Consider the following 14,238-nt stretch of genomic DNA (forward strand, 5'->3'; position numbering starts at 1 on the left):
GTAACTTTCTTCAAAGAGTGATGATACACACACCGAAGATGTGTACCACGATCTGCACCGCAAACAAATCCAAGGGCTGTTAGAATAGCAATTGGGGGATTTGCAGGGATGGGGCCAAAGGTGGGGCCCATCTCTTTTTTATCTCTCACACGGTGCAGCCGCGGGAGATCCTCCACGGTACACCAATCATTTTCATTTTCATTCTTCAAAACCCTTCACTTTCTCCGATGTCCTCTTCAAAACCAACAAAGTTCTTCTCCCCTCATCTTCTCTCTTCACCACTTCCTGCAAATTCATTCTTCCAAAACTTCACTCTGAAAAATGGTGATCAACCTGAATTCATACATCCATATCTCATCCAATCTTCACAAACATCTCTTTCAGTATGTCACCCATCTCATGTTCCTACTCCATCTTTCATCTACCAAAAATTTGTTCCCAATATTACAATATCATCTCATTGCAACACAAAGAAGAATCATGTCATTTCTTCTTACTCTGATCTTAGTGTTACATTGGATTATCCACCTAATCTTCAGTTCTTCCTCGTTAGAGGTAGTCCCTATGCTACATGTTTTGTTGCTAGTAAAACTCTAGTTTCTATCTCAACAGGTCATGGCATTCACTATGTTTCGTCAAGTGATTCGCATACAAAGCACACCATTAAACTAGACAACGGTCAGACATAGCTGTTTTATTCATCAACACGTATCAATCTAATGTAGAGTGGTAGTCGTCTCACTTCTGATGAGTTCTGTGGTGTTGTCAGGCTTGCAATTTTGCCTGACCCACGTTTCGAAACCATACTTGATCGCTTCAGTTATTGTTATCATGTTTCTGGTGATGCTGCTTTCACTAGACCCTTTTGTTTGGAGTATAAATGGGAGACAAAAGGCCTGGGAAATTTGTTGATTCTTGCACATCCTTTGCATTTGCAGTTATTATCATCGAGTGTAATGTTGAGGTTTTGGATGAGTTGATATATGAAAGTATAGACGGTAATCTTACAGGTGTTGTTGGGGATTCGTGGGTGTTGAAAACCAATCCTATTCCTGTTTCTCAGCATTCGATTAGTGTTGACAACGAAGCCATACCGGAACTTGTATCTGCCCTAATCACTGATGTTGAAGGTTTGAATTCTAAAGCTATAACTACTGATTCTTCTTACTTTTATGGCAAGTTGATTGCTAGAGCTGCTAGATTAGCATTGATTGCGGACGAAATTTGTTTACTGCATGTCATTCCAGAAGTTGTCGAGTTCTTGAAAGATTCAACTGAGCCCTGGTTAGATGGGAAATTTGATGGGAATAATGGCAACTACGAGATGAAACTTAGCTTATATAAAGACAACTCTCTTTATTGATGTTTAGAAAATCTCTCAAAAATAAACACAAGCTGTAATCTTGCTCATATGATCAACCACAACTTTGGTGATCATATATATATAGAACTATGAATTCCTTTTCCTAATCCTATTACCTTATTACATGTCTTTCCTTTTCTTAGAACTAGATGACTTCTAATTCCCTTAGGATTACATCAATTTCCTAATCTTGTCCTAACCAGCTTGTTAGTGACTTCTATGTTGAAGTTAATCCAACATTCACCCCCTTAAGCTTCAACTGTGGTTGTAAAAAATCTTGTACGTATGATGGTGCTCTCGTCTCCCATGGCTCGGTGTAGACAAGCTCTGATACCAATTAATGGCAACTGCAAGATGAAACTTAGCTTATATAAAGACAACTCTCTTTATTGATGTTTAGAAAATCTCTCAAAACTAAACACAAGCTCTAATCTTGCTCATATGATCAACCACAACTTTGGTGATCATATATATATAGAACTATGAATTCCTTTTTCTAGTCATATTACCTTATTACATGTCTTTCCTTTTCTTAGAACTAGATGACTTCTAATTCCCTTAGGATTACATCAATTTCCTAATCTTGTCCTAACCAGCTTGTTAGTGACTTCTGTGTTGAAGTTAATCCAACAGGGAATGGTTTTCTCTTTGATCCCAAATGGGGTGGAATTGTTTGTAAAAAATGTTTAGTTGATTCCAAGGAAGATTTTGGGTTTAAAGTTCACAATAATCACCATTACCATCTTGGTCATTTTCTTTATGCCAAAGCTGTACTTGCTAGATTTGATCCAGCTTGGGGAGAAAAGTACAGGCCACAAGCCTACTCTTTAATGGCGGATTTTATGAATTTCAATACAAAAATGAATCCACATTATCCAAGATTGAGGAATTTTGATTTATGGAAGTTGCATTCGTGGGCAGGTGGATTGACTGAATTTGCTGATGGGAGGAACCAACAGAGTACTAGTGAAGCTGTAAATGCTTATTATTCAGCTGCATTATTGGGTTTAAGCAATGGGGATATGGAATTAGTTGCTATTAGTTCGACAATAGCTGCAATGGAGATTCAAGCAGCACAAACCTGGTGGCATGTCAAGGAAGGAAGTGGAAGACAATATGAACATGAGTTTAGTAAACAGAATAGAATTGTGGGTGTTTTATGGGCTAATAAGAGAGACAGTGGACTATGGTTTGCTCCACCTGATTGGAGATAATGTAGAGTGGGAATTCAAGTGCTTCCGTTGTTGCCGGTTACTGAGATTTTGTTTTCTGATTTAGTATTTGTAAGGGAATTGGTTTAGTGGGTTTCGCCTGCCTTGGCAACAAAAAATTGGGAAGGATTTGCGTATGCACTTGAAGGACTGTATAATAAGGAGAGTGCACTGCAAAAGATACGAAGCTTAGAGAAATATGACGACGGAAACTCCCGCACGAATTCGCTATGGTGGATTCACAGTAGAAAGTGGAGGATGCTGTAGGGATGTTGAACTGGAGGCTGAATGGTACCTTGTTCAGCGTTATAGTCACTGATGAATCGGTACACTTCTCTTGGAAATTCGGGGAGATCTAAAACTATAGTCACTGATGAATCGGTACACTTTTCTTGGAAATTCGGGGAGATCTAAAACTATTATGTTTCATCTTAGCAATTGGGTCATGTTTTTGTTCTTTGATCTTCTTGTCTACTTTTATGATCTCTGTGTTTTACATACATTAAAGCCTCAAACGTTCAAAAAGAAATTATGATTTTTAACGTGTTCTCTTCTAAGTGTTTTGTTGGTGCTGAACTGATAAGAAGACCATTAACAACCACCATGGAATTTCTTACCTTGGGTCGGCATTGTGGATTTGTGCAGTGATTGAGTCTTGAACATTCGGGTCATGGCCTCATGCCCCTTAACACTTATTCAATTTCCACATGAAGTTTCTTGTATATTCAGTTTTGTTCCCTTAGTATGAATACTGCAAAGGATATTATTACACGCTTTACACCTATATGAATGTATGATCCGCTGAATATACCGCAAGTTAAAAAGTTCCGGCAGCAATATCCCAAGTGATTCTGCTCTTGATAGCAAGACCGATGAGTCGACCAATGAATACATCTTATTCACTAACTTAGCCTGTTTCAGGTGTTGAATTTGTACAAGTTCTCAGAGAAGCTCTCCAAACGAGCATCAGTTCTGCACCAAGAGAGGTTAGTTCACTTAATGTATTTTTATATTTTAGTCAATAGATGCATTTTATATGTCTTTATTTAGGCTATCTTCTGGCATCAATTGGACTCCGCAGCGTGGTTTATTGAATCAGAGGGGACCGATGATCAATCCTCACAGTTCCTCTATTTTCATCAATTCAGGTTCCGACCCATTTGACCTCACCAAAGAATCTTGTAAGTTAGCTCGAATAAAGATATTTAGTTGGAGCTCATGCAACTTAATTGTACGTCCCTTATAAACACGAAAGAAATACTTGTTATTCAAGGAGTACATAGATAATTATGTTGGCTTTTAATACATGTTATTCAAGGAGTAGATAGATAGTTATGTTGGCTTTTAAACTGGTGATGCTTCGCCAACTATGCAGAAAGCAATATTAATGATCAATTTTAGGATGTTTTTCCTTTTTCAGTTTTTTGGCTTGGGGAAAAGTTTGTGTAGCATGTTCAACATCTGGGGAGATGAGATCCATTTCGGGATATCTTTCCTTTTTCACTTTTTTGGCCCTGGGAGAAGCTGGTGAAGCCTCATCATCAACGCCGGGGTAAGCGGGGTTGATTTTAGGATGCTTTTCCTTTTTCATTTCTCTGGCTCGGGGAGAGGCTGGTGCTGCTGCATGTCTGGCACTAGGGGAAATGGGATCAATTTTAAGATGCTTTTTCTTTTTCAGTTCTCTGGCTCGCGGAGAGGCTGGTGGAGCGGCATGTTCAGCAGACGGGGAGATTGGATTGAGTTTAGGATGCTTTTTCTTTTTCATTTCTCTGGCTCGGGGAGAGGCTGGTGGAGCGGCTTGTTCAGCACAGGGGGAGACCGGATTGAATTTAGGGTGCTTTTTCTTTTTCATTTCTCTGGCTCGTGGAGCTGCATGTTCAGCAGTAGGGGAGATGGGATTGAATTTCGGATGCTTTTTCTTTTTCAGTTTTCCTGATGGATGATAAGGAAATTGTGGAGCCGTGGTTTCAATACTGGGGGCGACAACTGCAGGAGCCTGTGGAGCCATAGGTTCAACATAAGGAGGAGTTTGTGGAGCTTCCATCATTGTTGATGCTATTATTGGTGAAGATGCGGGCGCCATTTCCGGTGCCTCTGCTGGTGCAATCTCTTCTAAATCTACTTGTACATTGTACCAAAAGCCAATTACTTTCTGTCTCGATTCATTATGTCGATAAAACATAAAAGGATTTGATTATTTAAACTGCCATATACCTTCATCTTCCCGGTAGGCAATGCAGCATATGCATGTTGCATCTCCTCGATAGCCAGAGCGACAAAAAGATCCTAAAAAAGCTTGCTTGTGGTAATTCATACATCTGTCTGAACAACCAGAACAGCCACCAGGGAGATGAGCCCAAGCGGCAGCTTCGTTTTCACATTGTTGAGTGCCCTCTGATCTTGACATCTCTACACACAAGCCATGCCAAAGTAGAAATCAATATTAGTCTATCTGTATTTGTACTGACCTCAAATGCAAATAGAGACTCATCCATAAACTGGATTCATAAAGAAAGGCAAATACTTACAGGAGACGGATAGAGCAACCATCACAATGAAGAAACCTACAAAAGAAGCAGAAATGTTAGCCATGACTACAAGTTTATTATTTGCTGCGAGTGTGAGATAGAATGTCAAATGAAACTAGTGACGGCTATTTATATTGCATTACCATCGACTTATATTGATTCTATTTTAAATCAGTTTGTCAACTGTCTACCGATAGATTTAGCTAACTTTCCGTTTAGATTTTTAATAAATGATTTCCGCCACTACCAGGTCGGTTCCTTGGGTGAAATCTCGATCTACAGTACAATGCAAGTTGTGCCAGTTCACAGATGAGGTTTGACCTTTCTTTTAAACAAATGGAAAATTTATTCGGCAGTACTTGCCATAAGAAATGCAGATACCAGGTGGTTCTTAGTACAAATTCGAAACCATACAGCATTCATACATATTTCATTATGTCTACATAGTGAAAATGTATGGTGTGGGTTCCGATTCCACGATATGTATCAACCAGCACCCTGATTTTTTCAAACCAGTTCAGAGATGGCTAGAAATATTGCACTTAACTGGCTACCTCACTTTTTCAATTTTGGAGGTCTGCTCTTGCAAGAAAGGACCTCCCTCTTTGATGAAAATTCATCAGATAAAGCAATTGATGGAGTCAATACAGCATATTTTAGTGTTACAATTTGAATTACACATTCAGTAGGAATTCAGTGAAACATCCACAAAAATGAGGATAAAAAAAATAAAAAATAAAATTGATGGAACTTGCATAGAAACACTAGTTTGTCAATAGTAAAACTCAGTTTCGTGCCAATTGGTCTCACCAACAAGACAAGGTGAAAGTTTGAACGTTAAGAACCCATTCTTTATGTCATAATCGAACTCTACCTCTTTTCCATTTACTAAACAAAACTTTGGTTTTGTTTTAGAATAAGCTCCAAATCGACCACATCCTGGCCCTTTGATCTCAACTACACATTCTGAAGAGCCACTGTTTGAGTAGCTCAGAGCTTCAATTGCTCCACCAGAGTTGTACATATCAATTAAGCCAATTGGAGCAAAATGAACAACTCGATTGTATTCCTGGTGCAAGAAAGTATCTGTGTTGAGTGTTTATTTCACAACTGGGTTAGAAAGACGGTAAAAAGAAGACAGATGAGGTTTTACATAAACTGACCCTGACTGGAGATACAGTATAAATTTCACATTGTAAAACACCTAAAGTGACGTCTACCTTTCCATTCTTAGGTAGTCTATATAGAGACCCTGAAATAAAAAAAGTTCGAAAATGATAGCGTCACCATTAAAGTCAAGATAAGAAAGATGGAAAATGATAATAGCCATTTGGAAACTTACCTGAATTGAAAGCATATAGAACACATTCTCCTATCCAATTTTCACCGGTAATTTCCTCGAGGAATTCGACATTGCTGGGACTAACAAAGCCAGTGATAGCTTTAGGATTAGATTCCAATTCTAAGTTTTTGAGAGGTATCTCTATGCAGGGCCAAGTTCCTGCTCCTTGGCAATTAAAAACTCCTACAACTCCGGCTAACTTGTTCAAGTTCCAAATCTTCATCAAACTGCCAGGTATTAATTCAAGTAAAAGATTATGTTGATGTCCGGTTGAAGCTGTTGAAACCTAAGAATTTCTTAAAAGATGTTGGATAAAAGAAGTTCATCTTTTTCCATCCATAACTGGATCCTCAAATAAAGTATCTCGAGTAGGCCGTGCAGCATATCTGGCTCTGAGAATAGACCCATCTTGTAATACTAGCTTTTTTAGGATTTTGAAATCATGCATCCCTGGTTTATCACTATTTAGAGCCAAAAGAGACAACAAAAGAAGATGCTCAGTCTATGATTGCCACTCATGCCAGTAGGGGTAAAACAGACATGGAAAACGAAAATACAAATGAAGGTTTCGGACAGAATGATTAGAAGCAAGTTTTGCCTGACCTTACATACACTCCACATCCACCTATTGCTCTAGCAGCTCCATGGAACTCGGCTGTTTCATGATTACTCTGATATTGAGCAACAAAACCTCTTATTTTTCTCATTTTAACGCGTCAAATTCACAAAGACTCATGCATAGTAACTAAGCTTAGTGTTTTGAGACCATTAAGATTATATATAAGAGGAAATGATAAGTCTTACATGGAACATGTCCCAGTCTGGAACCACAATTTCCCCTAGAAGAAGACTGTTGAATGATACAGCAGCAATATGCAAAGTTTGCACAGTTGGTTCTCTTGGCATGAAATCCTCCGAGACCCTAGCGACAGCGCTCTTCTTCGAGCTGAAAGCAACAAATCCACTCAATCACGAATTTCCTATAATTTGCTTATAGGCCACTTCACAACTATCCAAAAAAACACGTAGGGCATAAATTACAGGAGACCCACCTGTAAATGTAGTCAGAGTTGTGACTCATGAAGCAAATAAGATTATTGTCTTTAAAGTTCCCCGCGATAGAGTCCTCAAGGGCCAACTGATACTGTCTAACCAATGAAACTCGTCCTCCATAGCCAGATGCCATTGTTTCTATCACATTTTGCACATCTACTTTGACTCCATCTACACCTTTACTAGCAAGGTAGCTGTGAAGGTCATTGTAGAACTCCTTTATCTTTGATGGGTCGACAATACCAACCCCGTATTTTTCCAAGCCATCCATAGCAATATCCCTAAGGTTTCCAATATTGCCAGGAGACTGAATAGGATAAACGATCTTTGTATTGTATTTCTTTAACGCTTCGGATGTTGGATGTAGCCCTCCCCAATAACCGACCAAAGCATGCCACATATAGACAAACCTGTAAAATGCGATCACATTTATGTTGATAACACTCTAAAATCTGGAAGTAATTAAAAGAGAAAACCTGTATCAGTGATCGCAGTCGGAATCGTACTTTAACCCGTATGTTTCTTTGATGTATTTGATGAATCCGTGCAAGTCATTGTCAGCAACATCAGTTTTGATATTTTTGAATTTTTTATTTTCTTTTATATCCACTAATCTAGTTGCGAACCTATGATTCAACAGAATTTTTTTGTTGTAGGATCAAATTGGAGACGACTCTTTCATGAACGAAAAAGTATGAAGAACCACTGAAAGAACTTACTGAACCCCATCTTTCAGTAAATCACCTTCTTTAAGGAACTCATTGACTGTATCTTGCCACCCATCATCAATGATCAGAAATCTTGCAGGACATCCACCTGCTGATAAACTGCAATGAGAAATACACATATAAGTGAACAGACTACGTCAATGAAGGGGCCATCTTTCAAACTTCAAACAATATGATAACAGAAATTTGTATTGTTTTTGTGTAATACCTTTGAAGTCCTTCTATTATTCCTTGTGGACTGACTTCAGTGTAGAATGCATCCCAAGGACACCAACCAAACCAATCCAAGTTTGCTGGAATCTGTTTGTTGCATCACAATATCACGTTCAGCAAACAAAATCCCAACCTAGAAATATCTAGTCAAAGATTACCTCTAAGTAAGCATAGACTACACATATAATGATTTTCATCCACGCTAACCTTTTTCCAATCAATGTGACTGAAGGTACCCTTGTGCTTCTCCAATATCCTACAAACATTTCCAAGCTGAATATACAGAAGTATTCAGGACATAGTAAACAGCGAAAGAAATGAAGTATTTCTCCAATTTTATGTTGCAATATCACTAACTTGATTGATTCTTTGATAAGCTCGAACGGGTTGGAACCTGAATTTACGAAAACAGCTTCTAGGAGTTGCGATGACTGAACGTTAGGATCCCCTGAGGTGAATGAACCATATTGGAGATTGCAATTAATATGAAAAAATAACTCAAAACTCCAAGACTAAAAAATGTGCCTATGCACTAAAATGTCGTTCTAAGGAAGAAGGATGTACCGCTCTCGACGCAGAACTGAAGCTCATTAGTAGAACACCCTTGCAAACTTGTACGAAATTCACCATCCAAAACCGGTAATAATAGAATGTAAGAAGTGTTATCAATGGCTGACTCTATGGTCTCGTCATTAAGCGCAGAATCTTCCCTTGCTTCCAAAAGGAGAAGCTGGGTTTCAACCGGAATATCCCTACCAGATTTTGCGACCCGTGGTATCATCCACCGGATCTTAAATCAATATAGACATAGAAGTCTATGTTTCCTACAATACCCAAAACAAAGCAACAAAGTCTATACATTAAGAACCATTCATTATAATTTTGTTATCCAACTGCAAACATTGCTTTCCTTTACAAATGTCCATCAAAAGCGTGAAAATTGCCAATCTCGCGCTACTCATTTCATTATGCCAAAACCGCATAAATATGAAAACTCCATGGAGACTTACCAAAACCCATACGACCTAACTCTAACACAGGATTGTCTAAGGCTTATATGGTGCCAAATCAAGAGAATTTATGCGTAAACCATATTAACAAGCATTATACGCCTCCATCAAGTTGGTCTTCCCATATCAATCATCTTAAAAGCAAAATGAGTGAGACCCAGCGCAATAAATTCAACACATTTATCGGCTAAGTAACAAAATAAGTGATTACTAGCTATAAGTATGAATCTATCAATATAAATGATAAATGGAGTTTATTGGGGCATAAAATCAAACATGGTTTCTATGTCAATTTGCTCTCCATATAGAAGGCCGGACTTACTGTTGAAGAACTCCAAGACTGAACACATGGCGGCACCTAGGCGTAGACGAAGTGGCACCGGTGAAAGCTGACCCACTACCTGCCGGAGAAATGATAATATTTGAAGGAACACTAGTTAGCAGAACCTTCCCTTTTACACTTAAGTCCCCATCTTTGATGATAGGAGTAGCCATGATTGTCATCTCTCTTTTAAATGGTTTTCTTACTTTTGCAATACCGCCTACAAAACTATTACCAGAAAATACAGATTTTAGGCTGAAACTCATTAATTTTGAAGGTTTAAATAAGTATAAACATAGACAGCGGCATAGGAGAAATTGAAGAATTAAGAAGATTAAATAACAGGTGACATCATTGGAGACACCTGAACAAGATATTCACATTAAAATACACGTCAAGCTGGCATCACTAAATTTGATTAGATTTTCTTGTCTGCTATTAAGCTGAAGTTCCAAAAAATCTGAGTACCTTTCTTTCAAGGAGAAACGTGATGCTAACTGCAGAAAGAAAAGTTGAAATTTACCCCATATCGGATTTCAACATGCATCTCCAATGAGTGTGAATCCCCTATAAGGACCAACGTTGGGGTCGCAATAAGTTACCAAAAAGAAAAAAGCTTTTTGTTTCCTCTTTTCTTCTCAGCACCACCAGAAACGTTCGGCTGTCTCTTCTTAGAGCAAGTCTTATCGTGGAATCCAAACTATTCCAAGTGTGGAAAAATCATGGAATGTCAAGTCTAGTGGCTTCCAAATTGGGGTCTTCCACAGAAAATCCAAGCAAGGTTCCACGGTTTCGTGGAAGGGTTCGTGGAATCCATCTGAACGTCAATAAGAATAGCGTTAAACGCAATTAAAAATGGAGCTAAAAAAACGCAATTAAGAATTGCGTTTTTCTTTATCCATAGATTTAAAATGAGTTGTTGAAATCTAACGGCTGAAAAAAAAAGCTTTATTCTTAATTGCGTTTTTTTAGCTCCATTAAGAATATCGTTTCTACTATTCCACCATTACACTTGCGCTTCCATCCACAGTTCCAAGTGCTGAGGTGCGTGGAAGATGGAAGATGGATGGATTTCACAATAAGACTTGCTCTTACGGTAAACAATTAAAAATTTTTTATTAACAATTATGATTAAATAAACAAATTTAAGGCATGATCTCGGAAAAAATCAACTAACGTGAGCAATAACGTGAGCTTAGCTCCCCAAAGATGGTCAATTTGAATACTTTATTGATGTAGATATTTGACTTCTAATTTCCAAAGCTCTTTATTGATGGAGTATCCTTCCAGGTTCTAGAAATGGAGTATAAGATAATATTGTCTTGTTATGACATAACAAGTAGCACACCACTAGTAAGCGCGTTTCGATACAAATCTGTTTCCGACTTCTGCTTCTCCAGAAGTAGAAGTCAGGAGCAGAAGTCAGAAGCAAAAACATTTTGCTTCACAGAAAGCTGACTTTTCTGTTTCTAGAAATCGTTCTGAAATATTATTGTCAAACTGATTTCTGATTTTTTGAGTCGAAAAGTATCTTCTGAGTGTGCATCCAAACGCGCTAAGATGACCAAATTTGGGCATAAAAACTCTAGCAACATTATTTATAATAAATAAAAATCATTTGAAAATAAATGGCACAAAAAGCTCATTTTCTTTAATAACGCGTAAAGTTAGTTTTTAGTAATTTTCAAAATTTTAAAATTGACCTTTCGTATATATTAAGTATATTTCAAAGGAAATTTTGGTGGATAAAATATTTGTGAAAAATATTCAGAGAAAATTCGAAATCATGTTCCTATCATATCTTCGTGCTTTTCTAAGTTTTGAGGGTTTCAATTCAAACATTCAAATATTTGAGATCTTCTCCTGCCGATTTCAATCATTCAGGGAGTAATTTTAGGTCCAAATTGATTGAATAAGTGAAGAGAAGCTACAAGTTTGGGACCCGGTATTTCCTTTCAGTTTAATTGAAGAGGAGAAGAGAAGTTACCATTTCAGTTTATTCGAGATCTGGTTACAATTCAGTTTAGTTGGAATTATATCTTGGTTTGATTTATCAGTTGAAATGAAAAATCGAGCTGAAGAATCCTTCGGATTGATCATCTTCATCACCAGATTAAGCTATTTATAGTATTTGAATCATTCATCAAAAACTTAATCGACTTTTCAAGTATTTGATTTTCTTTTTATATTGATTTTTGATTTGTTTGATGAATTTTCGAGTTCCTTTTGATGAACTTTATGTTAATATGGTTTTTTTTTTTTTTGTTGATGTTCTTATGAAAGCTACGATCTATTGAAATGAAACTTTTTTATTGTTATGATTTCATATTGTTTTTCAATTTTTTGTTGTTGTTCATATTCACATCTAATGAAACCTTTTTTAGTTTCATACTTTGTCCTGTAAAATATAGAATTTGTTTTCGCGGTTATATGTAACAAAGAGGATACATTATTGTTTCATATTGGTCTACAAGAATTTGTTGTTGATTTGAAGGCTAGTATATGTTCAAGTTGGTGTGAATTCTCTCCTCTTTCTACGGAAAATTCAAAATTCTCAGGATGGGTCCGAGGACAACATGACAATATGGGCTTGCCACCATGACCGGTCATGGTCGGCCCTTTAGCTTGCAAAAGCCGGTCTCACCTCCTTTGATGATTTTTGACCTAATTAATCATCCAAAGTCCGTAATTGGTTCAAACTCTTTTCTGCAACTGGGAAGATGATCCATTCACCATCAGATGGTCCCATGACAACCAAGGGCCGGATCAACACCTCTTTTGGTCGGTCCCTCTTGTCTCCATAATTAGGTTTTACTACCTATTGCTCAGTCAACCATCATTTTAATAATGATTAAACAACAATTAATCATCCTTTCATCAACTGCTCTGCAAAGGACTTTGGTGAATGCTCATTCGAGCATCTGGACACTACATGGTCGGTCCACATCACCTCATATAGCTGGTCCGTCTCTCACCCATTGGTTGATTCTCAGTTGATCATCCATTGATCAAAATTAGAGTTTTGAACCTAATGCTCTTTCTAGCATAATTCTGAACAGGTTCAAGCACCAATAGTTTTTATGTTGATCCATTAATTGGTAATTTAATATTTGGTCGGATACCAATATATTTTATTAACACTAACATTCGAGAATTACATATTGATCCAGCTATCAGTATTTTGTTGGTTCATCAACCAACATGTATCAGTGAAAGCAACTAGCCCGAGTTGTCTCCAAATATAGAAGCAACTTGTTCAAGTTGTCTGCAAATACGGAGGCAACTATCACAAGTTGTCTCCAACAAAAAATTATATAGGACAAACTGCTAAAAAATTGAAGCCAACTAGCCCAAGTTGTCTCCAAATCTAGAGGCAACTTGTTCAAGTTGTCTCCAAAAATGAAAGCAGCTAGCACAAGTTGTCTCCAAATCTAGAGGAAACTTGGTCAAGTTATCTCCAAATATGGAAGCAACTAACACAAGTTGTCTCCAAAGTCTTACACAAATGAATGAACCTGGCGTGAGTCGAACACACATCTTTGACATGGTGTCAGTCGTGCTACCATTGGACCACAGATTCGTCAATGCAAATAACATATCAAAATCACATCCAATAAACATACTACATCTAGTGATTTATAACTATCGAAACCTAAGTCATTCCGCCAATGCAAATAACATTCCAGGATCAATTTTCTGACCAAGAATACCATTGTAATCTTATAATCAACACTATGAATATCAAACCAGCTCACATTTATGAAAAACTATGACGTATACTACTAATAGAATAAACTATATTTATACCAAACCCAAATAACATTTACCAGTTGTTTAGGAAATCAACAACTCCTAACCAACAACTCCTGTCAATCATACAAGTTATCTTGTTGTCGTGTTGTCTCGATCTCGTATCCATAGACGATCACACGAAGTGTGAAGAGATTTGTTGTATTGTATCGACTCAGTCCATAGACAATCACTTTCGATAGAGGACTTATAGGTGGATAAATAAAAGATTGTGGTGTATTTGGGTATCCTGGTCTTTTTAATGGTGGTGATTTCTTTCTTAATCTACCGATTTATTGATTTATTACTACTTTCACAACTGTTGAGTATAGTGATTTCTCTTTTTATTTTGAATAATATAATCTCAAAAGCTTATTTATAGATGTAATTTATGTTCTAAGAGGTATCATTTCGTTGATTTCTTACTGGTTCGTGAGCATATTTAGATTAATTGGTCGTCGTTGTTTCAATCTAAGGTGGTTTGGTAAAGGTTTATAGAAATTTAGGGATTCCTGAATTATTCAATTGTAGTCAATTTTGTTCTGTTGTTAATTTAAGGATTATAAAATTACATGATTGTTGCATTGGCTTATTTAAGTTTGTGTATCTTCTTAGATGGTACTGAATGGATGTGATTATTGTCAACTACAGTAGATGATTATATTGGAGATGGTAGTGG

At 37.2% G+C, this 14,238-nt stretch overlaps 2 protein-coding genes and 1 pseudogene across 2 annotated transcripts; 1 reads left to right on the forward strand and 2 right to left on the reverse strand.

Moving 5' to 3' along the window:
- The first annotated feature begins 227 nt into the window (after positions 1-227).
- LOC113341874 lies at positions 228-3,076 on the forward strand (annotated as a pseudogene).
- An 882-nt stretch (positions 3,077-3,958) lies between these two features.
- On the reverse strand, positions 3,959-5,154 carry LOC113341875 (DNA-directed RNA polymerase II subunit 1-like). The gene is made up of 3 exons (XM_026586590.1): positions 5,103-5,154; positions 4,789-4,983; positions 3,959-4,692 (listed from the first exon to the last, which is right to left on the reverse strand). Exons 2-3 carry the CDS (start codon positions 4,979-4,981, stop codon positions 3,959-3,961), a joined length of 927 nt encoding a protein of 308 aa, XP_026442375.1. The 5' UTR covers positions 4,982-4,983; positions 5,103-5,154.
- A 591-nt stretch (positions 5,155-5,745) lies between these two features.
- Positions 5,746-10,357, reverse strand: LOC113341834 (probable galactinol--sucrose galactosyltransferase 2). Its single transcript, XM_026586564.1, has 15 exons — positions 10,239-10,357; positions 9,771-9,998; positions 9,003-9,262; positions 8,796-8,886; positions 8,646-8,694; positions 8,434-8,525; positions 8,217-8,324; positions 8,004-8,123; positions 7,497-7,907; positions 7,249-7,390; positions 7,048-7,115; positions 6,771-6,905; positions 6,445-6,671; positions 6,266-6,354; positions 5,746-6,171 (listed from the first exon to the last, which is right to left on the reverse strand). The coding sequence occupies exons 3-15, from the start codon at positions 9,217-9,219 to the stop codon at positions 5,875-5,877; spliced, it is 2,046 nt and encodes a 681-aa protein (XP_026442349.1). The 5' UTR covers positions 9,220-9,262; positions 9,771-9,998; positions 10,239-10,357; the 3' UTR covers positions 5,746-5,874.
- Positions 10,358-14,238: the final 3,881 nt, after the last annotated feature.

This window comes from Papaver somniferum, unplaced genomic scaffold (genome assembly GCF_003573695.1).
Source record: "Papaver somniferum cultivar HN1 unplaced genomic scaffold, ASM357369v1 unplaced-scaffold_32, whole genome shotgun sequence".
In the NCBI taxonomy this organism is placed as follows: domain Eukaryota; kingdom Viridiplantae; phylum Streptophyta; class Magnoliopsida; order Ranunculales; family Papaveraceae; genus Papaver; species Papaver somniferum.